Consider the following 25688-nt stretch of genomic DNA (forward strand, 5'->3'; position numbering starts at 1 on the left):
ATCACCCCATTGTTTTCATAACCATCTTACTTCATTATCTTCTTACATTTCTAAACAAACTTTATTTTTTAAAAATAATTGTTATTGCTAAAGGTTCGGGAAACTTTCTGCTTTGAACCTTTGAAAACTTTAGGGGATGGCTTTTATTTTTCTCTCTCTATGTTTATTCTTCTTATATAAAAAATGTAGTGATCATAATATTAACCTTCTTTGGAATTATCTTACTTGATTTCCATAACAGTCTTTTGAAGTAAGAAGGACAGATACCAGGGCTTAGTGGTAAAGTAGGAAGTGGGTACTGGACTTGACAAAATCTGATTAGCAATCAAAAATTAGGGCGGAAAAATAGCAATGTCATTTGCTAGTTGTGTCATTTAGGCAATTCTTGGTTAAGAAGAGGAAGATGACCCAGAAGATGATGATAATGCTGATGATGAGTAAGATAATGTTGATCAGGATGGTGAAGATGATAATGATGATAGCAAAGCTGGCATTTATATCATTCTAAAAGTGAGTGCAAAAGTGCTTTACATATGCAATTTCACTTGTGTCTCAGAACTCAAAATATTTGTCTGAAGATGAAAAAAATAGGCCCTAGAGAACCAGTGCATTTCAGCAATAGTGTTTGAACCCAGTTTTTCCTTGACTCTAAATTCAGTAGTCAATTCCATGCTGCCTATTTTAAGTTCAATTTCCTCATTTTAATCAGTCAAAAAACATTTATTAAAGTACCTACTATGTGCTGGGCACTGTGCTAAGTGCTGGGGATACAAAAAAAGGCAAGAAGCACACAACCCCTCCACCCCCTACCCCTGAGAAGACAATACAGGAAAAAACCCTGAAAAGGTGGTGGTGTCCCATGGAGGGGGAAATGATAAGATGGTTGACCTAGGTGTGCTCCTTAAACAGAAGCTCTGGGAGGATCTCTATCCTCTTCTGTCAGAAGGAGGGAGAGGTTCCAGGGGCAGGGGGCTCTGAGGAGTGAGTTTCAGAATTGATGTGATCTTGATGATGTGATTCTTGGAAGACACCAGGAAAGTCCAAAAGAGCGTAATCTGATGGGAAATGATGGGAAAAGTGAGGACAATAATGGTCATCTACCTCGTGGGGGTTGTAAAGATCAAATGAGGTATGGAATTATATGTGAAGAAAATGATATTTGCCCAAGATTACACAATGTGGAACTCCTCATTCCTCACTCAGTCTTCTCTCTTCTGTAATGTCATTCTGGCTCCACTTTGTCCTCGCTTTGATATACTAACACAAGCTCCTCTGTAAGTCCTCAGAGTCACCTTGCACTTAGCATGGAATCTGGTTAATAGACTGAAAATTTGTTGAGGGTATCAGAAATGACTGAGAGACAGCTTGAAGTAGTGAACAGAAAATTTCCCTCCAAGTCAAGGGGACTTAGATTCAAGTGTCGATTTAGACACATGGGCTTTGTGATCCTGGGCAAGTCTCTTAACTCATTACCCCCAGGGAGTTCTCTAAGACAATTAATTACAGAATTATTACCCAACCTGCTTTGGTACAGTAAGCCTTTTTTCCAAATGCCTCTACGCTGTGGAAATCACTGGTCTGCAGAAAAAAAAAAAAAAGCTCTAGAGAAGCTATGTGGCATAGTGGATAGAACACGAGCCCTGGAGTCAGGAGGACCTCAGTTCAAATCTGGCCTCAGACACTTGACACTTACTAGCTGTGTGACCCTGGGCAAGTCACTTCACCTCATTGCCTAGCCAAAAAAAAAAAGTGGGCTCCATTCCTTTATGTGAAGAACATGAATAAGAAGAATAAAATATGAAAAACAGAATAGTACAATTGTGCACCTGTGCCACCAGAAAGAAAGTTCTCTAAGTAAGGAAAATGAGAGTCCTTGCCTTGGACATTTGCACTATGGGAAGCCTGAGTCCAAGTTTTTTGAAAGCCAAGTGTTAGAAACAGAGCCTCAGATTGTCAGAGAAGGGAGAATGTTGGCCAGTAGCCTGCTTAATGCTAGCCCTGGGCAGCACTGAGACAGAGGCAACGTTCGTATGTGGCACCGTGCCCCCCTTCTCTCTGTGCCTCTCTGGTGAATCATCTTTATCCTACCTCCCCCTCAGACTCCCATCTATTAGCTGTTAACTCATCAGATGGCAAGAGTAATACCTTTTAATACGTTTTAATAGGGGATTCTTGAGAACCCAAGAGAATGATGCTGTGATGATGGAATTTGAGGCAACCTGACAAGCTTGCTTCTTCATGCCCCCGGCCCCCACCTAATGCACTGCTGCTTCTGTGCTTCTTCCTCTCCAGCCCCCACTCTACCTATAATAACAACAACAGCAACAGTAGCAAACATTTATATAGCGCTTGAATATTTACAAAAGCACTGTACAAATATAATGTCATTTGATCCTCCCTAGGACCCTAGGAGGTAGGGGCTATTATTATCCTCATTTTGCAGATGAGACATAGAGAGGAATCCAGGGTCACAGAGCTATTAAGTGTCTGAAGTAGGAATTGAACTGAGCTCATCCTGACCCTACCCACTACACCACCTCACTGCTTCTGCTTTGGAAATTGTTCTGGCATTGTCCCCCTTTTATGAATGTAAGCTCCTTGAGGGCAGGGACTATCTTTGCTTATGTATATGTATCCCCAGCATTTAAACCTTAAGCTTTTTCATTTATTTATTCCTCTGGAGCAAGGGAACTTCCCAACAGCTAATGAATCATATTGTGTATATTCATAAAGGTCAGTCCTACTGGTGATGAGAAAGTTGATGGCAGGAGATTTGGGCCAGAGATTTTTGACTCTTTTTCTAGCTCTAGGAGAGATAGTAGTGATGTATTGGAAAGGGCACTATACTCAGTGTCCGGAGGCAGGGTAATAGGTTCCAGTTCTGCCACTAAATAGCTGAGTGACACTCTGACAAATGAAAGAATTAGACTAATGGTCTTTAATAAGGATTCTTCAAGTCCTAATATTTTAAGGTACTATCTGCTTTCTTTGATAAGCCTCAGATTCCTTATTTCTAAAATGGGGCCAATACTGCACTAAGAAAAACCTCAACCTTAGAATGCTCTCTGTCTCTCTCCCTTCTTCCCCTCCCCCCCTTTTCTCTCTATGCATATTCACATGTACACGTGTGTATAGTGTCCAGGCAGTGTGTGTGTGTGTGTGTGTGTGTGTGTGTGTGTGTGTGTGTGTGTGTGTGTGTATGATTATTGTTATAAGGGTGTTGCAAGAACAAGCTTATGGAGCCACTTTCAGGGCCGGTGGCAGTGAGAGCTGAAATAAAGACTCATCTAGCAATGATGGTATCTATTTATCTTCCTTCTTCCCTCCCTTCCTTTTTTCTTTCTTTCTTTCTCTTTCTTTCTTTCTTTCTTTCTTTCTTTCTTTCTTTCTTTCTTTCTTTCTTTCTTTCTTAATTTCTTTCTTTCCTCCCCATCTCTATCTATATGGTTGCCTAGACACAATATCCAAAAGAATTGTTATTGTATCTTTCTCTCATGTTGTAGTTATTAGATACATTTTATATACTCCATCCTTTCCATTTCACTATCTTTAAGCAATGGGTTGTTTGAATGAAAACGTGCTTATTTCAATTGGCCACATGGGGAAAAGGGTTGCTTCATGTCTGCAACACTTTCATTTTTTATGCGGGTAGGGCCCTTTGCTACAAGAAAGTTTCCCTACGCTAGATCTTGGTAGTAGTGACTTTGCTTTATCATTTAATGAAGCTCAAGAAGGGGGGGGGGGGGGGGAAGAGAGAGAGAGAGAGAGAAGGAAAACAATTTTGATTCCTGCTAAGTTGGGCTGCTCAGGCCACCCACATGGATAGGTTACTACCTAAGCATAGGGTTTGGTTGTGGAAAGAGTCAGGGAGTGGCCTTGATTAATATGCCCGCGAGTCTGTTTATTTGACACACCCTGCATTCTCTGAGGGTTTTCTTTTTGGGCTTATAGCTGAGATTGAGCATCTCATAGACTACCTCCTCAAGGAATTTGGATGGCAGTGAGACTAGTCTAATGGGGGTCTGGTACATGTGCAAATCTTATCAACTTGCTCACCTGCTCCCCAGTTGGAGAAACTGCGAAGCTTGCTTTTGAAAGGAAGTGCCTTGGAGAAACTACCAGGCATGGACATTCTGCATCTGCTTCTGGTTGGTTAGCCACAACATGATTGAGAGAAGACTATATTGACTGACTGATGGCATCTTCAAAAATACCCAAATCAGCTTTGGCCGCCTCATTGCTCCCTTTGTATCAGGGGGAGATCAGTGACTCTTTGATGGTGACCAGGAAAAAACCCTGTGATGAAGGGAGAGAAGCCGTACAACCTGGTGAAAGGTTGTCATAAGGGAGTTTCAGAGGCTAGGCTCCAAGATGGGCATTGCAGTTAATCCAGCACTAATACCCTGAGCAGGAAGGAGCAATCTTATGAGTTACCTTCAGGGACCTCGGCATCGAGAGCTGAAACAAAGGCTCATCTGGCAGTGATGATGCCTTTGGATGGGAACTTGGTAGTACCAATGTAGGAACTGAACTAAGTTTTAAGACAACTCCTTCAGAGATTGATGGGGAGTGTGCCCCAGAGGTATTAAGGAAAATGTTGTGCTTTGTTTTTGCTGCTTTTGAAGTAAATATCCCTTTGCAAAAGCTGCCCAAGAGTTTAATGGAACTGGGGCACTAGTCACAGATTCCTGACAATGAGGGGGTCTGGTGGGTCTTCAAGTTCCATAGCTAGTAAGGTCTCAAGCTGATGGCAGTGGAGAAGAGAGATACCCCATCTTTGTGGACTTACCTCCCTGGCATCCAGAAAGGTAATGTAACAAGTCTGCCTCCAGGAAAGAGGACCAAAACATACATGTTATGCCAGTTTAGATGTTCATATGGACAACATAAGTCTTAAGTTTGAAATAGATAGTAGCAGCGTTTTGTAGATAGGCCAGTATCTATCTGCTCACCTCCCCTCAACTTGCCTTATTTCTATGTACTGCAATCCCTTAGAACACATTTACATAGCACTTTTATGCTTTCTCCTTTGATCTTCAAATAATGTTGATATGTAGGAAGGGCAAATATTTTTGACCCCACTTTCCAGATAAGAAAACCAAGTGGTAAAAGGCTTTTCTAAGATTTTGTAAGGGCTGGAACTAGAACCTAGGCATGTCTTGACTTGTACTCTATAGAATTGTAATCAGCGATGTGTTGGAACCACTTTGTGCCTTGTCAGGAGACCACAGTGTAAAATTTTCAGTGTGAGCATTCACACTTTGAAAAACTGGTAAACACCACAAATCAGGGCTTGGTTTATTATTTTGTTGATTGTCTAGATTTAAGAAAATGATGGAGAAAATTTTAATGATGCATGTCATATACACCAATGGTTTTTTTTGGTCTTTTTGTTTTGTTTTGCTTTTTTGCCTCAGAGAGCTGGTTGTTAAACATTTACCAACACCCCCTGATCATAATGTTATATCTGGAAGGGACTCTAAAGATCCTAGAGTCCTTTTTACATTAGGATACTGGAACTAAAAACGATTAAGTGACTTATCCAAGGTCACAAAGCTGTTTAGAATTTAAGCTTGAGCTAAGTCCAGCTCTCATGATTTCAATGCTCATTCCTCACCATATCTCACTTCTCTTTTCTTCTTTCTCTCATAAGTATTACATGTATTTATCCATTGATGTACACAGTATTATCTGGCTATGTACATGGATGGATATAAATTTTAGGCTATGTCTGAATTAATTTCTTGCCACCTGATAAATTTTTGATTTAACCCTTTAAAAAGCAGCAGGTTTCTTTACAAGCCCTAAGACTGTCACTCAGAAATTCCTGAGTAGGTCGTTACTGTATCCTAGGAACACGCAGAGCTGGACGATTAATATAAATGTATAGTTGAATCATTGTGTAGACAGATTTCATCGAAAGGCATTCTTCCTCCTCCTCTTCTTCCTCTTGCCTCCTATACATTTTATTTTATACTATTATAAACATTATTCTGAGACAGGATCCTTGGCTTCAACAGTCTGCCAAAGGCGTTTATGATACAAAAGAGGTTAAGAAACCCTGCTTCAAATTAAGGGAGTTGATGATTGAGAGAGGTTTTAAGGATGGTTCTGAAGGAGAAACTTTTTTATAATCAGGCTTTAGGCATAGAAGAAATAGGTTTTCTCTCTGTTGGGATTTGTAGGGCAAAGAATCACAGAACACAGCTATCTGCCTTACCCCATTATGATCCTACTTCATGGAGGAAAGCAAGCAAAATAGTGAGGCTGCAGTGGGCAGAGTCCTGGGTGGCTGAGGCAACTTGGGAGTATGGAAGGGTTCCATCTGGATCACCAATGAAATACTTATCTTTGCAATTTCCGACAGTTGGGCACCTTTGTAGGCCCTAAAGTAGACTGAGGGCCTATGGGCATTGTATTATGACACATCATTATGTGAAAGCGAGTCATAGAAATGGCTTCTCAGTTGTTAGAACACTGGTCTTGGAATTCAAATGCATACCTGCATGAAGGGATGCTGGTTTGGGGAATACCACTGTGTTGTGATGCAGGCAACAATGTAAATTAACAACAGCCAGGAAATTTGGGGAATACACACATGTATATATGTATATGTGTATGTAAGTATGTATGTATGTATGTTAGCCAAAATGCCAGGACTGCTTTCCCACTTGTCAACAGGTAGTTCATATTATTGTAGAAGAAAGCACTATCTGTTTATTTATTTATTTTATTGATAACTTTTGATTTTATATTGCCTAAATTTCTTTCAATATCCCTCCACTTCTCCCCTCCCAGAGAGCCATCCCATATAACAAAGACTTCTTTAAAAAGAAAAAGGAAGGGAAAAAATAGCAAAACCAATTCATACATTGAAAAAAAATATGAAAAAAACAAACAACAAACCATAGTCAGTCCTCAACTTTCAAGGAGATAACTTTCCTAGAAAACTTCGTGAAAGTCCAAAACCCAAATGTTGATACACTGGAGGGGGGGGGGGGGCAGGTCAGGTTCCTTCAACCACCTAAAATTGTAATCTTTTGATAGGGATGGCTGAAAATACACTTTTCTGTGTACAATTGTTTATTAACAAAACAGTCATTCTGATAATATAAACTTTCACTAACACAGTAAGCATGAAATAGCCCCTAAAATGCATGGGAGAGGAGAGGCAACTGAAGGGATTGGGAAGGGCACCAGCAATAGTGTCAGAAGAACCCTAAGGTAAAAAAGGGAAGGGGGGAAGCGGCCATATCTAATCTCCCTTTCTGCTCTGAGGTGAAAAGCGCTTGCTCGCCTTGAGGTGAGTCCCCAGTCCCCAGTCCTGGCATAGAACTCCAGCCCTGCAGCGACACCCACTCTGCACCACAGGCACTGTGGGACGCCCTCCAGCTGTGTTGAAGTGTTGAGGAACCATAGATGTTCCATTTAAGCGTGGATTATCCACCCCCTTCCCACTTCAGCAGAGGAGAATGAGGGAGTTTCTTCTCGTATTTCTTCGGGACCGCGCTTATTCTTTTGCAGGTATCTTCATTGTTCTGAAGTATGGAGTTAGATCACAAAGTAAGAGCTCCAGAGCTGGAAGGTACTTCAGAGGCCCCTCCTTCATTTTTGGAGTTGAGGAAATTGGGGTCTAAGGAAATTTTCTGCCAAAAGGTCACTCACACAGTAAATGCCCAAGGCAGGACTTGAACCCGTGTATTCTGATTCCTGAACCATGGTGATTGTTCACACAATTACCTGTCTCTAAACTACTCTTTCCCCCTCCATTTCTGCCCATAGTACAGTGGAAAGAGTATTCCTTGTCTAGATAACTGTGAACAAAAGTATCGACTCTAAAAAACACAGTATGTGTCCAGGGAAGCATGAATAGCTCCCTTTGGCTGACGTGTAAATCTACGTTACCCTGTTACTAGTCCACAAAGTTTTACTACCTAAAATTCTTACTTTTTCACAAAAGCTTACAAACTTAAACAATTTTTCTTCTACTCTTTTTTTCTCTCCTTTTTTTGGTCTTTTCTCCTGTACTCTACCACCTCTCCACTCATGGCTGAAAAAAGCAGAAACGGTCTATTGCAGATAACTTAGATATATTTTACTTGTCTGAAAGAGACCGAGGCAGGAAAGATTGCCAAAATCTATGTGAAGAGGGGAGGAAGAAGAGGGGGAGATAGGGCTGAAAAGGTAGGTTGGTGCCAGGCTGTGGAGAGCCTTCAGGCCACATTAAGGTCCTTATCACTAGGCACTTCTGGTTACTGGGCTCTTTGGTAGATACTCTTTTATAAGTAGGCCTGATTTTGCAACATGAAATTCTTGAATAGTTTATCTCTGCTGTTATTTCATTTATGAAAAAAGGTAGATATGGTCAATATTCTGTTTCTTCATATAAATACTGACTGTGCTTTCTCCCTCTCTATTCAAGAAAAAGTTTTTATCACAGAAATTTCAAAAGATAAACTTGATCAAATCTTCTTTTCCATATGTCAGAGGCAGAACACCTTCTATAGCTATTGAATAATACAAAGCCTTAAAATGCCTGGCTGTAGATTTTCTCCTTTATTCAAACCAGTAGAAAAGGCCAACCTGGGAAGCTTTTAGGGAAGTGCAAGAGAATGAGGATAGGGGTGTGAGGCTAATCAGAGGAAAACTTCAACTACTACATTTCCTATTTTTAATGGTTCCTTATTTATTTATTGGGTGGTTCTTAATATGAATTTTACTTTGACTTCCATTGACAAACACAAGTAAAGGAAATAAGTAAAATTAGTGTGTAAAGCTGAACATACAATGAGAAATAACGAATTTTTTACACGTTTGTATTTTCTCTTATTTACCAGTCATTAACCCTACCCACAAGTGATGTGCAAATTGACTTTCATATTCTTGTGTCCACAGTACAGTGGAAAGAGCAATCAGTTTGGAATCAGAAGACCTAGGTTCAAATATTGCCTGTGAGATATTGGGGAAATCACTTCATCTCCTTGGGTCCTGATCTCATCTGTAAATGAGGGAGTTGGTCTAGATGGATTCTCAGGTGTCTTCCAGCCCCAGAGCTATGGTCCCATGACCCCTTTATTTCTCTGATCCTTTCATTGTTGTTATACTCTCTTCTTTGTCATGTGTTTCTCATGCACAAAGTATAACAATAATGATGACAATAATAATAAGCATTTATTTACATAGTACTTTATATATGTGGCTGTTATTGGTGTTTTTAGTCAACGTGTGCCTTGTTCCTTTGGTTCTACTTTCATCATTTGGTATCACTGCATGTGTCTTCCCACATTTCTTTGATTTCTTCATGTTAATCATTTCTTATGGTACAACAATATTGCAGTATATTCATATGTCCTGATTTATTAATAATAATTGTTTGATACCAATTGATGAATACCTAGTTTGTTTCTAGTTTGGGTTTTTTGTTGTTCTTCTTCTAAATAGTGCACCAATAGGTCTTTTTTTTTTCTTCCTGGCTTAAAACTTGAGGTTCACTTTCAGCAATCAAGGATGGGACTGACCTATGGGAAAGGAGTGGTCCCAGTGGAAAGAATTCTTGGGGATTTGGAGCCAGAAGACTTGGGTTTGTCTCTGAGACCTATAAATCCCCTTTACCTCTCTGGATATCAGGCCCCTCATCTGCGCAATGAACAAGCTTGACTGGATAACCTCTAACGTCCCTTTCAGATAGAAATCCTATGAAGAGGAAGGGGATAATGTGGGGTGGACAGGGTGGAGTAATCTGACAAGGCTGAGAACTGGTACATTTAGAGGAGAAGGAGCAGCAGTTGCCCCAGGAAGAATAGCTTGTCCCAGATGGGAGGCTCAAAGAGAGTAAGAGTTCTGCTTCTGGCCCTTTTCTGCCACACACTACAGTTGGTGCTCTAAGTTAAGGAAGGCAGTTCTCCAAATGTATGTATAGGTTTATATGTGGGTTAAGTTGCATGCTATTAGATTTTTTTGTTTGTTTGTTTGTTTGTTTGGCAGGAGAAGCCTCAGACAATGATTTATTTTACTTCAAGTACTATTGGATAAAACAAAATTCTAGTACATCAAAATTACTTGGAATGCCCAGTAGGGTGTTTTGTAATGGGATTCACCTTGAAATTTAAACTTTGGCTCTCTTTTACTATAGATAGCCCTTGGGTTAGAAACTCTTACTATCGGATGGAGGCGGATTTAATTTGAAGGATTTCATTCCCTTCTCTTGGTTCATAAGCCTTTGCCCAGAAAACCCGGGAAAGTTTCCAGCTTGTATCAATTTATGTACTTAAAAGCTTACAGATTACCGCAGTACTAAATTTGCCATGACACAAAAGGAGTCAATACATTTTGTTGTTTTGCCAACAATATAGGCATTTAAAAAAACAACAACAATACCCAGCTTGCATTCCAAGTTGAATGCAATAATTTTCTGCTAAAATGAGTGTCCCCAAAATGGTTTTCAGTGCTATGGCCATTCAGCAACAGGAGTGCTAGAATTTGGGAGAATGTACCAGGCACAGTGGAAAGCATACTGGCTCTTCAATTAGAGGACCTAAGTTCAAATCCTGCCTCTTGGCATTTACTATGAGTGTGACATTGCACAAGTCACTTAACTTCCCTCTTCTTCATTTTCCTTATCTATAAAATGTGAGAGGGTTGGCCACAATGATCTTTCAGGATCCTTCTGATCCTCCTGGCTTGTTCTTCCTCAATTCCTCCTATTCCCTTGACTAATTTCAATTTAAAAAGCTCTATGGCAGCAAAATGAGAATTCAGAGGGTGTTCTCATACTTTGGAATTGTCGAAGTGTCAGCAGACATCATTACTGTTGATTGGTGGGAAGAAGGGACATGAGGAAACTTCCAGTTGGGACCAGATATCCCCAAATCCCCCTGTATGCCCCATTAAAAGAGCATCCTGTTTTACTTTTAGTGATCTGAGCTTTGATCAGAAGTCACTTGTGAAATGTCTTGAATCAAAAACAAAATCTAACACCAAAAAATCAGAATGGGGAGCCACAAAACTTAAAATGATTCCACCCAATTTTAGCACACGCTGATCAGGAATTGTGTGTTCTTTTTTGAGACAGGAAGAAGGGAATGGAATGACACAGAGCCTAGGATCTGCCCTCATAGAATACCCTTTGTTTGGCATGCATCCTCATTTCCCAAGTTGAGGATGATTGTCATGTTTGAGGTCAACCTTTTGTACATCCACCCACCTAACATTATAATTGTAGGCAGGGAGAATTTTTTTCCCCTACAATAAATTCTATGATGTCCCTAACGTGGATTTGATTCTTGGTACTATAATCTAAAGAACTGGGGGGAGCTTTGGGTCGAAACTCTAATAGCCACTGTTGTGTTCCTTTTTAGGAGTTAGCTTAAATTCTGTTGGAATTTAAGTATGTTAGTATGTTCTAACACTTGGAATGTTCCACTTGTACGGAATATAAGTACCGCCTTTTCCCCTTGGCATGGCCTGAGCAAAGAGATTTGGAGAGCTGGTAGCCTTCCTAATACAGAGGAAAGAACTGTCCCCGTTGGTTGTTTAACTATTGCTTGCTATTTAAACAAAAATGGGTACAAGAGCCCCAGTAGCTTATGTACTAAAACCAAAGTTAATTGAGGGTCAATATGTATCCAGGGAGTGTCATTTTCCTGCTTCTTCTAAAATGAACTGAGCACTAGTTGATAATAATGGTGGCTGATGACGGTCTGATGATGTGATTACAATGTCATCATCATTAGAGTGGCTCATGATGTGTATTACCAATTTTATATGACCACTTCTAGGGGTGTGGGGGGTAAGTTAGCAGTTCTATGGCCTGGTTGAGTCTTAAGTTGTTTCTTCTTATGTGCCGTGCCTCATGAGTTCCCTGTATTCTTGAGAACACTTGGATAGCTCTCAAAGTATAGTTCACATATTACTGCACTGACTTATAAAAACATCCTGAGGCCTGTCAGTGGTAGAGCCAAAAACCAAAGAATCCCTGAGTTGGAAGGGACCTTAGAGGTCCAGTCCATACCTAATCATTGAATTGATCCAGGCACACCAGGACCTACTTCAAAAGTAGTGGTGCAATGGATAGAGCACTGGCCCTGGAGTCAGGAGAACCTGAGTTCAAATCCAGCCTCAGACATTTATTAGCTGTGTGACCCTGGGCAAATCACTTAACCCTCTATTGCCTACCAAAAAAAAGAACAACACAGTAGACTATATTGGCTTACTGTTATAGACACAGAAGGAAAAAGATGAACTAGGGGGAAAGTGTCTTTAGAATTTAAACACATTGGGGCAGCTAGGTGGTGCAGTGAATAGAGCACCAACCCTGGAGTCAGGAGGACCTGAGTTCAAATCTGGCTTCAAACACATAACATTCACTAGGTGTGTGACTCTGGGCAAGTCACTTAACCCCATTGCCTAGCCAAAAAAAAAAAATTTAAACACATTATTAGTGAGTGACTCAAATACCATACTCTAAATTAATAAACAGGAGGCTGGCCCCGTTAATTACCCTATGATTTGGGAACACAGTCATGTTAACATATCTAACTCCATATCAACTGCCTGCGGATGATAGAAAATCTAGTACCTTGTATCTGCTTTAATATTTGAGGGAATATCTGGGCTCTGAAAGTGTCCTAGAAAGGCCTGAGGATTGTTTGTATATTCGATCATTCAGTACAGTTAGACAGTTTCATAGAATCTTAAAACTGAAAGGGTTTTAGTATCTACTTCCTTTCTTTTATTTTATAGGTTAGGAAATTGAGGCCTGGAAAAGTAAAGTGATTTGCCTAAGAAAATAAAGCTAAATAGTGATGATATGAAGACTAAAACTAGCGTTGTCTAGTTAATGGTTAGCAACCACTTTTTAATAAAAAAATTTTCAAGGATGCATACATGCCACACTTTTAAGTTTAATCTGCATTATTAGTCTAAACTGGAGGTGTCAAACACTCCAGAGTGCTAGTTGAACCATATTAAAATGTTATTGGGAAACATCTAACAAAATAAATAAAAATGTTTCCCAATTACATTTTAATAACAAATCTCCTTAATAAAAGGATCTGTTCTGTTTTGACTCAGTCAAAAGGCCACACCCAGGGCCTTAGAGGCCATGGGTGGCCTTGAGGCTGCAGGTTCCCTACCCCTGGTCTAAACAATTAAACAAAACATAAATCAAGCCCTGATTTGTAACTTGCTGATTTCTGAGGTGTCAATGCTCACTGAAAATTTAACAATTGGCTGGCTCTATCACATCCTTTCCATAACCTAGTTTTCTAATCCATTGTTTATACTATTATACCACATTCCTTCTTTAATAAGGCAAGAGTACTTTGAGACATGGAATATGACCAGTGTGGATAGTTTAGGGACCTAAAACTGAAAATAATAAGCTATGAACTATAGGGGGGAAAGGGAATGTAAAGGAATAAGCATTTCTATGGTGCCTGCTATGTGCCAGGCACTGAGCTAAGCACTTTTACAAATATTATCTCTTTTTGATCCTACAGTAGCAGAAAGAGGGCTGAACTTGGGAGTCACAACGCCTGAATTCAAATACTAGATCTACTGCTGACTAGCTCTCTGATCTTAGATAAGTCATTTAAACTAACCAAGTAAACTTTGTATCCTCATCTGTGAAATGGGGAGAATAACACATGCCTTACTGTACCTTCTAGGGTAGAGTTGCAGCAGTCCAATAAGCTAATATCAGTAAAGTGCTTTGCAATGGTAAAGGCAAGAAGGTGCTGAAGCCAGCTAGAACAGGCTGGGAGCCAATTTATGCCTTGGAAATAAGCCATTACTACAAATCAAAGCTTGATTTCTTGTTTTGTTGATTATCTAGACTTAAGAAAGTGATGGAGAAAATGTTAATGGTACAGATTAAACTTATTTTGTGCATATATTCCCCCTTCCCTCCAGAAAGCTGGTTGTTAAACATTACTAGCACACCCCTGGAAAGCACTATAAAAATAAGACACAGAAGTAGCTTCAGCCATCACCATGGTTACAGTTGCCCTCATCCTAAGCAGTAAAACTAATGATAAAATTCACTGAGGAATCTCCCAACTTCTGCCCTTGAGTCAGAGCCAGATTAAAGGTCCCAGAATGTACAGAGAGTAGAGCTGTTATGCAAAGACAGATGTGCCTGCCTGTCCCTTAGCCCTGTCCTAAGTGGAGTGAGAGGGAAGTCAAATGGCGTGGTCAGTAAAGATAACTGATTCAGATTGACACGTCTTTTCTTCTTTCAAACCAATTATCTTCTCTCCTGCAGAGAGAGAGAGAGAGAGAGACAGACAGACAGACAGACACAGACACAGACACACACACACACACACACACACACTGTTATCATTTGGGAACTGTCAAATCATGGGTCTAGCAAATGATCCTTTTTCTAACAGTGAAACAGTGGTCTTGTATGTGTGTGTGTGTGTGTGTGTGTGTGTGTGTGTGTGTGTGTGTGTTTTAATAGCACTTTGCTTTTGAAACCCATATAAAAGTCATGAGACCCATAACATAAATCATTTATGGTTTACCATGATTACTTTCAACACTTGCTTATTTTATAAGATGACCAGGATTTTTAAAAGGCATTTGTAAAAGAGTGTAAAGCTTCTTTCTAATGTATTTCTTTCTTTTCCTTTATGTAGTTCCCTATGTACTGAGGAGCTGTGCAGAATTTATTGAGACTCATGGCATTGTGGATGGAATCTATCGACTTTCAGGAGTAACATCAAACATCCAAAAACTGAGGTATTCTAGCCTTGCAAACCCTAACTCACAGCAGGACCATAACTGACCCCTCCCAAACTGATGAGTGCATTCAGGATCTCTTGGGGCCAGGAATTCCAGGGGTGATTATGGTGCTTTCAATCAAGAGTTTCTGTATCAAGTCCAATATAAATATCTCCAATAAAATGTCTAGGGGAATTTATTTTGCTTCTCTGGATCCCTGATGGGTACATTTGATTTCAGCAAAATTTACTAGCAGGAAATACTAGAGTTATTTTTTCCAACAACAGTAAATTCTTGTTTTGTTTTTTTGTTTTGTTTTGTTTTTATAGAACATTAACACTTATTCTTAATACGTCTCTAGGAAATCCCATTACTGAATTGTGCTAAGTCCTTGAAATCCAAATAGCTATAGAAAGTCCATTAGTGAACTGAAGGGTCTTCCCCTACCTTTCTTGTACCTAACAACAGTTTTGTCTATTTTGGGAACTGTTATTTAGCCATAAAGATAAACTCATTTTAGTTAAATGTTTGTTTTTACGTTTTTAGGCTACTTTAACCATGAATAAAAGAATTGCCAACACAGAATTAGAGATTCTTTCAACTAAGCTAACATGAAAATATTCATCAATTATTCACCTAATAAACATCTATTTACTTAACCATAAACTAGAAAGAAAAAAGACAAGCTTTCCAGCTTTTTCATTTTCCAAATGATTTCTTTCTTAAGAATGGAATAGTCAAAGAATTTTTTTTTCTATAGAAGACATTGCTGCTGAATGCTGGATTATTGCTTCCAAAGACTCTGTCTCTGTTCAAGAGTTTGAGAGATTTGCATTAGATCACTGGTTTGACTTTCTTCAAAAATTCATTAGCAATCATGTATTTTTGCTGGATGCTCAAGTCATAACCAGTTCTTCAGCAGTTAAGGATTGACCCTGTACTGAACACTAAGATTATTGGCAAGAAAATAAACTGACAAGAATGTTGGCAAGAAATTGAGCTGGCAAGAATGTTGGCTAGAAAATCTAGTTGCTTGTTACATTCATTTTTTTAAAATGCCTATAAATTAAATTGGTCATTGCCTTTTTCTCTTTTCAAGGTCTTAGTTCCTTTCAAATTTTAACAGCATCAGAAATTTCATAGCATTTTGTTCAAGGTTATAGAAATAGACCTCAAGGATGGTCAGCATGCCCTGTGTATTTCTTTTTAGCCAATCTTAGGAATATTACCTTGTCAGTTCTGTTTTGTCAAAAGCCTAAACTAGGGGGTCAGCTAGGTGGCACAGTGGATAGGTTCAAATCCAGCCTCAGACATAGCACTTACTAGCTATGTGACTCTGGGCAAGTCACTTAACCCCAATTGCCTCACCAAAAAGCAGAAGGAAAAAAAAAAGCCTAACCTAGCTCTTCTATATTAAAACTCAAAGATCTTATCATATAATTTAGAATTTAACTTCTAGTCTTATGCTATTTTGAGACAATGTGACTTGTATTAGAGTTTATTATTATTATTAATGTATTAGAGGCATTTCATGAATTTGTCACAATAGAGCATGATATTAGGGGCTCATTCATCCCTAGTAGAGCTCCTCTCTTGATGCTAAGGTTTAGAAGGTTTAGAGATGCAGTGTGTCATATGAATAAAGAGCCAGCTTAAAAGCCAGGAAGACTTGAGTTCAGGTCCCACCTTGGACACATACTATACTGACTTTGAGCCCCTGGTCAGTATTACTTAACCTTTCAATGTTCTAAGCAACTATCTAAGGGTATAAGTTGGAAGAAAAAGTGCTGAATTTGTAGTGGACAAGGGAGTTTCCCCTCCTGCTCCCTATACTAATGAAATCACAGATCCAGTCCCTATCTCTATTAATCATCTGAGTTGCTTAGTTTTAGTTCTTAGGTTGGATTTGTGTTGTCATAAACAAACAAAAAACATGTTTGTTGATGATAATATATGGAAATAAGGAAAAAAGAAACGGACCAGATCCACCCTATTTTCTCCTGCCTATTTTCTCCCTACTCCGTACTCTTCCTTTCCCCTTTTCTTTCCCCTCCCCCTCCTCCTCCTTTTCCCTCTTCCCTTCCCATGCCTCTTCTCTTCCTCTTTCCTCTCCTCCCCTCTCTTCTTCCTCCTCCTCTTCCTTTTTTCTTTCTCTTTCCACTCCGTGTCTCTCCTCTCTTTCCCTCTACTCCCCTCCTTTCTTTTTTCTCTCTTTTCTCTCCCTCTCTCTCCTCTCTCTCTCTCTCTCTTCTTCCCTCCCTCTCTCCTTCTGGAACTTATTTGGAACATGTATTAACAACTAAGTTTTTTAATACTTATACTAGCCAAATTGTTTTCATCCCCACTATTTACATCTGAGAAATTAGAGATAGAACTCTCTATGTTAAACTCATTACTAAGTGATTGTTATGTCCTTCAAACCACTGAAGCTCTTTCGGGGGAGTACAGAACTGAACCAAGAGTCTTCCCACAACTTTCCTGTAAAATTTTGCCTAGAATAGAGGATCTTGGGTGGGGGTGAGGTCAAGGTTGAAAGTACAGTTAGATCAGCCATTTCAGGTTGGTGATACTTTTATTCTGTCTGGCCCTGATAGATCTAATTTGTGCTCTTCAGTATTGTTATGTCTCTGTCTGTGTTGTTTCAGGCAGGAGTTTGGCTCAGATCAATGTCCAGATCTGACAAGGGAAGTTTACCTTCAGGACATTCACTGTGTGGGCTCCCTTTGTAAGCTGTACTTTAGGGAGCTGCCTAACCCTCTCCTCACTTATGAGCTCTACGAGAAATTCACGGTAAGCTTTTCTTCTTCAGTTACAGGGAGGTGGGTGGGTAGTATGCATGGATGTTTGCAAAAAGAGGTGATAGCTCTCTTCTCCTTCCAGTTCTGAATCTTAGCGAGTAAGTTGTTTTTTGTAAAGTGGGAAGAAATGACTCACCAATCCAATCTCATAGCTAGAGACTAATTATTATTATTATTTTTGTGAACCCTCAAAAATGCAAGTTATCCCATTTATACTTATCTGTGTGGGTAGTAGGGCTATTTGCTAATTTTTCTTCCTCCATTGCTCTTTGCTTATTTTCCTTTTAGGACTGAAGAAAGAGAAGAGAAAGGGCCCGGGGAGGAGGAAACAAAGTGGAGGGGGAAATGAGAATAAAGAAGGACAGAACAACAAGGGAGCCATTCAGGCTAGGCTTGTATGGAGAAAAGCTGTTAGCAGAACATGTAGTCAGTTGAGATATAGCAAATAAACAAGAGTTAACTAAAAGAAAAGTTGCAGAAAGAAGTTTTGTTTTTAAAGGGCAGGTATAGTGAACAAATTTGATGCTGGAAAAAAATTTGGGAAAATGCACCTCTGTTCTTCTTCCCTTTGTATAGATGGGGGACTGTGAATGTGGAATATGGCTTAGATTGTCAGATAAGACTGATACATTCATTTTCTTAAAGTGCTTTTTTTCCCTCTTTTTTTTAAAATCTTTGTTATAAGGACTAGCTTGTTGGGGAACAGAGGAAAGAGACATAAAGTTAGAAAGAAGTTTAGTAAGACAACATATTAATAACAATAAGATTTGTTAAAAACCCAGCTTCGAAACTTGGGCTTAAATTCTGAAAAAGGAAAACCGCCCATAATAAACCCACCTAGTAGGCAGCAATCAGGAACCTGGGGCTTCAGGTTAATATGAATGGTAAAATCACAAATGAGTAACAACCCATTCTTCAAATCCTAAGCACAGCTACAAAGCAAAGAGCCTTCTTCCTGTGGGCACACTGTGCTTCCATATTGACTTCCAAAGCTATGTCCGCAGGTAAACCAAAGTCACAGCCAGTAATCATCCTCTTTGAATGGGATAAAGGTAGAATTCCATTTGATCAAATTTAACAGTGCAGAAGTACAGAAGGACTGGGAGGTGTAGTGGAAGCAGCATTGGCCTTGGCACCACAAGACCTGCCTGGCCTTTAATCCTAGCTCTCCTACTTTCTAGCTGTGTGACCTTAGGAAAGTCACAACATCTCTGACCCTTAGATTCCTCTTTTATAAAATGAAGATAGTAATACCCACTCCGCCCATTTCACATTGTTATGAGACCTAGGTTAAAAGATAACCAAGGTAGAATGCTTTGAAAATTCTAAGGTGCTACATAAAAATAAAGTTTTTTCATATAATCCAATTTTATTTATAGCTAATATGAATTATCTAGTTTTATTTAAATAGGGACCAATTATTCTCTTGTGTAGAGAGGACAATTTACGGATGGAGACAAAAGGAATGTCACTGTCTGACCCTAACTTTGCCTCATTGTCAGGGTGCACCAGCTCTTCCTTTCCAATCTCAGAAGGGGACCTTGACTTCTGCCCCAAGGCTTTTATTTTTTTTAACTGAGATTTACTAAGATTCTCTTGTCCTTTTCTCTCTTCTTTGTTTTTGTTTTGTTTTTGTGAGGCGATGGGGTTAAGTGACTTGCCCAGGGTCACACAGCTGCTAAGTGTCTGAGGCCAGATTTGTACTCAGGTGCTCCTGACTCCAGGGTCAGTGCTGTATCCACTGTGCCACCTAGCTGCCCCAGATTCTCTTATCCTTGAAGCCCAGCCTGAAACCTGAGGCTCCTGAAACTTCTCACACCTATACCTGTCTTCATTCCCTCAGTTTAGGGATCTCCTTCATATAATTCTTATTACCTGTCTCCCTACCCAGATCACTTCCCAGCACCCACCAACTGCTTTCATTCACTACAGACCATGGATACATTTTCTTGTGTTTATTAAATAAGGAAAAGAAAGGAAATGTGTGCTTCTATACACATTTAAAAATATATGCAGGGCAATGCAGTTAGAAATGTGTATAGTCTATATTATCCCATGCCCTCAACTTTTTCTAAGTCATCCATCTAGTCTGATGTAGCCAAAAATGGTGTCAACTGTATCTGTAGATGAGAATGGCCTCACTTTAGAACATTGCCTGCTCACCCCCAAGACAAATGAGATTCTCCCACGTGGGAATGATTTTATTGGTTGATTGGTACGGTTTCCCAATCTCAAGCTCACTCTTAGCCAGTCAGGAGGCTTTCTGAGAGCATGGATGGATCCACTTGTCCCAATCCAAAATATTATGTAATTCTTGACTTCATTTTCCCCCTTCCCCCCAAGCAGGGGACAAGCAAGGACATACAAACAGGTACATTAGCTTTTAATTTTTTAAAAACTGTTTTGGTTTTTTTCCCCAGGGACATGTTAAAACAATTTTTAGCACTTTTTTTTTAAAGTATTGAGTTCCAAAATCTATTCCTTTCTCCCTCCCTCCTGAGAGAGTAAGCAATTCAATATAGGTTATACATGTGCAATCATGTAAAACATTGCCATATTATTCATTTTGTACAAGAAGACTCGAACCAAAAAAAAAAAAATGGAGAACGAAAGTGAAAAATAGCACGCTTCAGTCTGTATTCAGAAAACATCAGTTCTTTCTCTGGAGGTGGATAGCTTGTTTCATCATTATGGTATCAACCTTTATGTGTAAATCAAAACAAGTACGTTAGCAAAAGTTCCTATCACCCTCACAATCAAGAGTCAGCATGACTCACGGGTCTCCCCAAGACTTCACAAAAGACATATTCTCGTTTTCCTCCCCAAATTACCAAACAGAAAGTGAAATAGGGGTATGGGTTGGGGGAGGGTAGTGGCTAACAGAAACTAGTGTCTTCTGTTTCCTCAACTTAGCCTCAGTGATGTTACTCTTAGTATAGGGTCCTGCAGTCTTTGTTCACAAAAGAGAAAAGGAGATAATCCCCTCCTCATACTCCAATTCACCTTTGCTCCCTTGGCTCATGATAGAGAGGCACCCTTGAAGCCAGGAAGACCTGGGTCCTCTGTCACATATTGGCTCTGTGATCTTAAAGAAATCACAACCTCTCTGTTTCCTTATCTGTAAAATGAAGAGGTTGGATTCAGGGGCCTTTAAGATTGCTTCCAGCTCTAGGATTCTATGGCATTCAGTCAAGCTCACCCCCCATCCAAAGCCTCCTTTAGGAATGACTCTACAAACTGGGTTACTAGTTAGATTCAGTCCAGCACCCTCACCCTCAGTCTCCGGTCAGCCTTCTCCTCTTTCATTGAACAATAGTTCACTATGGACAATTGAGTTTGTTGAAAATAGAAGCCAACTGTTCCCTTTCCTTTGGCCAGCTTACTGTCCTGTCTCTTCACAATGGTAGCATACAAGCTTCATATTCCGGGCCTCAGCTTCCTCACATGTAAAATGAAGGGGTTACACTAGATGCTTTCTGGGGTATCTGCAAGTTCAAAATTCCTTTAGCCTGGTTAGCTCCTTGGGACACACTGGAGCTCTTTCATCTCATACTCCTGAGGATCAGTGTGCCAGTGTCAGTAGGGTTGGATTTGGAGTCAAAAGACCTGGGTTCGAATCGTGATTCTGCCACACACTACCTGTGTGACCTTGCGCAAGTCACTTATTCCTTTCCTGCTTCAGTACTTTATCTGTAAAGTGAGAGGTTGGGAATAGATGACTTCTAAGACCTGTTCAATCTCTAAATCTGTTGTTCTATGCTCTGAATCTTAATTTGAACCCTCTTTGAACTTTGAATCTGCCTGGTTTATTTAATTCAGGGATTCATTCTGTTCTGGTTAGCTGTACACTACCATGTCCAAGTGTCCTTTTCTAGAATCCTTTCTATTCTGTATCCACACACTTTAGACCAAAAGAGACTCTTTTCTAGGGTTTATTAAACTAGAGAAAAGTATGTAAATAAAGGAACAGTATAGCAGAGTAAGGTGATTAAAAATTAATATGTAAAATTAATCCCAGATTAGTTGATGGTCTTAAATTTTTTGGGGGGGTGGTCTAGACAATGGCGTTAAGTGACTTGCCCAGGGTCACACAGCTAGTGAGTGTTTTGTGTGTGAGGCCTAGATTTGAACTCTTTTGATGGTCTTCCTAAATCCAGGGTCGGTGCTCTATCCACTGCGCCACCTAGCTGCCCGGTCTTCACTTTTTGAACTATTCTCTCAGACCTAGCTTGTCCATCTTGATTCACAACTTCATCCATGTTCCTCATGGCCCCAGAAAAGAATGGGTTCTTCAATCTAGAGCACCCACCCCCATCAGAATTTTAACCTCATCCCTTTGAGCACTAGTCCATTCTTCCATTCTTAGGATCATTCTCAGCTAATCAGGAAGCTAGTAGTGGCATAGTGGATAGAACGCTGGACCTGAAGTAAGGAAGATCTGAATTAAAAGTTAGGCTCAGACATTTGCTTAACTGTGTCACCCTAGCCAAGGCATTTGACCTGTGTCTCACTCAGTTTCCTCATCTCTAAAGTGGTCTGGAGGGGTAAAAGGCAAACCACTCCAGTATCTTTGTCAAGAAAACCCTAAATGGGGTCACGAAGAGTTGGACACAACTGAAAAACAACTGAAAAGCAAGAAAAAAAATCAGGATAATAATAGTACTTACATTCCAGGGTGGTTGTGAGAATAAAGTGAATTAATATCTCTAAAGGGCTTTGTGAATGTTAAAGTACTATGTAAATGCTAGCTATTGTGGTAGGTTTATCATGGTCTGTCCATAGTATTATATATTCTCTTAGTTAATGAGATATCTAATTTTGCCTCCATCCATTAAAGGACAAATAAAGAAATAAAATAAATATATTAACCTGGTTTCCATCATCTCACACAATTAGAATAAATTGACCTGAAACACCCTCCCCAACACACATTTCACAAAAGACTCCCCCTAAACTCTCAAGTTCCCTTTATCTGGTCTCTTTGTGTGTTTTCTTGCTAGAAGACTTAGTATCTTCCCCATTTCACTTGCATGACTTTTCTAACCAGCATGTTCTATTCTCCACATGCAACAGAATACTGCAACTAAAAACAGATACAACTTTTTCTCATCTCTCTCGGTATATTTTTTCAACTAATAAAAATATAATATTCTCTCCTTTCCACCTCCTTCATCTTCCGTCTCCTTCTTTGGAAAGAAAAAGAAAAATCTTTGCAATAAATATTTATGGTCAAACAAAACAGATTAAAACTGTATACCTCATCTGGTACCCTAAATCCATCAACTCTCTGTCAGGTGGTGGATAACATGCTTCTTTTTTTGGTGGTTGGCCATTGTAGTGGTCAAAGTTGTCAATTCTTTCAAAGTTATTTGTCTTTACAATATTGTTGTTATTAAGTTGTTCTGGTTCTGCTTGCTTTTCTTTGTATCAAGTCATACAAGCCTTCCCAGGTTTCTCTGAAACCATTCCTTTCATATTTTCTTGTGACAATAATTTTCTATTACCTTCATATATTATAATTTGTTAAACTCCTTCCCAATTGATGTTTCCAATTCATTGTCATTACAAAAAAAGCTTCTACAAATATTTTCATACTTATGGATCTTTTTCCTTTCTTTCACCTCTTTGAAACATAGTCATTATAGTGGTATCCTGTAGACAAAATCTTAATTATCTTAATACTTATATCTAAATATACTATATTTAGTATATAGTAAATATACTAAATATCTTAATACAAATCTTAATACTATTTATATTGTTTTCAGAGACACATAGTTAACATGACAAGTAAAAATACTCAGGTGACAATGTCTTTGATATAAGGTTTACTTAAACATGGACAAGAGACCAGCAAAAGAGGATTCAAGAGGATTAGTCTAGTAGAGACTTCTTTATAATTAACAAAGCATATTGCAATGAACCTTTGCCTTGAACATGCACATATTATTCACTTATTATATATGACAATGATCATGTTTAATAGTGTTTATCAAGTTTAGAATAACAAAAAATAAATTATAATAATTATAAAGCAGCTAGTTGACATAGTGCATGGAGTACTGGACTTGGAGTCAGGAAGACCTGAGTTCAAATCCTGCCTCAGACTTATTATCTGAGTGGCTTTGAGCAACATGCCTTAGTTTCCTCATCTGTAAAATAGGGATAATAAGAACATCTACCTCTCAGGATTGTTGTGAGGATCAAATGAAATAATAATTTTAAAGTACTTTGCAAACTTTAAAGCATTTTATAAATTACAGGTAGTAGTAATAGTAGTACTGGTAGTATAGTAGTAGTAGTAGTAGTAGTAGTGATGGTGGTGGTGGTAGAAGTAGTAGTGGTGGTGGTGGTGGTGGTGGTATAGTGTAGTAGTAGTGGTGTAGTAGTAGTACCAGCAACTGTTGTTCTTGTTGTAGTACAGAGAGAGAGAGAGAGAAAGGGTGAGAATATTGGACCAAGAATGGAATATGTCCCCAGAATCAAATTTTGTGACCAGATGCTCTAGACTCAAAGTGACAGGTAGTTATTTAAAAACAAAAGCAAATAAATGCCAGTGTCCCTCAATATGCTTACAGGAAGGGAGGCTGAAGGAGTATGAGTATTCAAAATAAAAATTTTTAATGTGTGAAAAGAAAGAAATGAAGTGATATAAAAAACAAAAGATAAATAAGAAGAGAACATACCCTTAAGAAGGCTAATTTCATTCCACTTTTAAGTGGGGGGAACTGAGGACGTCTCTGTGTGCACACATCCAGGGTGTCTCTCTTTCACTGAACTCTTTTCACATTTTTCCCTATAGCAAGCAGTGTCACACTGCCCAGAAGAAGAAGACCAATTGGCCCGAATCCAAAATGTCATCCAGGAGCTTCCCCCACCACATTATAGGTAAGCATCCTTTATCATTATTGCCATCATCATTTATATTAATTAAGTCATTAATTAATTATTAATGATCAGCAATAGTAAAATAATTAAAGATACCAACATCTCATAGAGAAGGCATGTAATCTGTGTGCCTTCATTGCATTTCTATAGCAATTCAAAGTTTATAAAGCATATTATATGCATTATCTCATTTGAGCCTCAAAACAACCCTCTGAGAGTACTTTTAGATATCAGTATCCCCACTTACCCATGAGGTAACTGAGGCCACGACACACAGTAAATTTCAGAGGCAGGGTTTGAACCAAGGTTTCTGGAAGATATATTCAATATTCTATGCATTATAACTCCCTCCCCCAAAGTCTCTTACACTCAGGTAAAAGGCACATAGTGTTGCTACCAGGTCCTCCATGGCAGTGTATTTTTGATGATGAAATTGGCCTAGCAAGTATGGTTCAATATCACATCCTACCAGGGTCACAGAATGGGAGGGAAGCTTTTAATATGGGAAGATGGGGTTTGTACAGGTTTGAGGTTCAGAGGAGCAATAGCAGAGTTTAGGGTGTCAGGACAAACTGAAGGGAACAGGTGAGATCAGAAATCTTGGTAGGTAAACCAGTGCACATGGTACCTGGGAGAAAATGAAGTTTGAATAGACTGGGAAGAACAGCTCAGTGTTTAGAATGGGCAAAAAGATAACAACACAGCCAGAGCTGGTCCTGGGACAGAGACTGTTTTCTGACTTGGTTCCTAATATTTTTCTTAGGACCTGAAGATGGGTGCTGCTCTCTAGGGAGTGGAAGGTGATACTATAGATGAATACTGAAGGAAAGTAGAAATTCTAAGTGGTGTAAATGAGGAGGGATGCCATTCTAGGCCTGGGGGACAGCCAGGGCAAGAGCATAGAAATGCATGTGGAGTGTCCTATTTGAAAAACTGCAAGAAAGTTAATCTGGCTAGAGTGCAGAGTTCATGGAGGGGAGTAATGTGTGGTCAGACCAGAAAAGTGTGCTGGGTCCAAGTTGCAAAGAGTTTTAAATGTCAAACACAAACATTTGTCTTTGATCCTAGAGGTAATAGGTGGCCTGCTGTAATTACTAAATAGAGGGGACTATTAATCTTGAGGAAGAGAGGAACTGAAAATAAATTAAGGAATTGGGCCCAAACATTCAAATTTAACAAATATTTATTAAGTGCCTACTATGTGCTGCAAAACTCTATGAGCTAGGGCTCTGAGGATATAAAAATGAAAAAAATGACACGAGCTTATCTCCCAAG

At 39.3% G+C, this 25688-nt stretch overlaps 1 protein-coding gene across 2 annotated transcripts in view; it reads left to right on the top strand.

The window, feature by feature from the left end:
- Positions 1-25688, top strand: part of ARHGAP31 (Rho GTPase activating protein 31) — a 175621-nt gene that overhangs the window by 108800 nt on the left and 41133 nt on the right. The window contains exons 1-4 of one of the 2 annotated variants that reach the window (XM_027867002.1): positions 7462-7524; positions 14643-14745; positions 17373-17517; positions 24328-24413. In XM_027867002.1, coding sequence (XP_027722803.1) covers positions 7473-7524; positions 14643-14745; positions 17373-17517; positions 24328-24413 — 386 coding nt within the window. In that variant the 5' untranslated portion in view covers positions 7462-7472. Of the gene's footprint in view, positions 1-7461; positions 7525-14642; positions 14746-17372; positions 17518-24327; positions 24414-25688 lie in introns of those variants that run through there. The other variant, XM_027866997.1, reaches the window with a different exon arrangement.

The sequence above is a fragment of the Vombatus ursinus genome, unplaced genomic scaffold, assembly GCF_900497805.2.
Source record: "Vombatus ursinus unplaced genomic scaffold, bare-nosed wombat genome assembly UNPS02001419.1, whole genome shotgun sequence".
In the NCBI taxonomy this organism is placed as follows: domain Eukaryota; kingdom Metazoa; phylum Chordata; class Mammalia; order Diprotodontia; family Vombatidae; genus Vombatus; species Vombatus ursinus.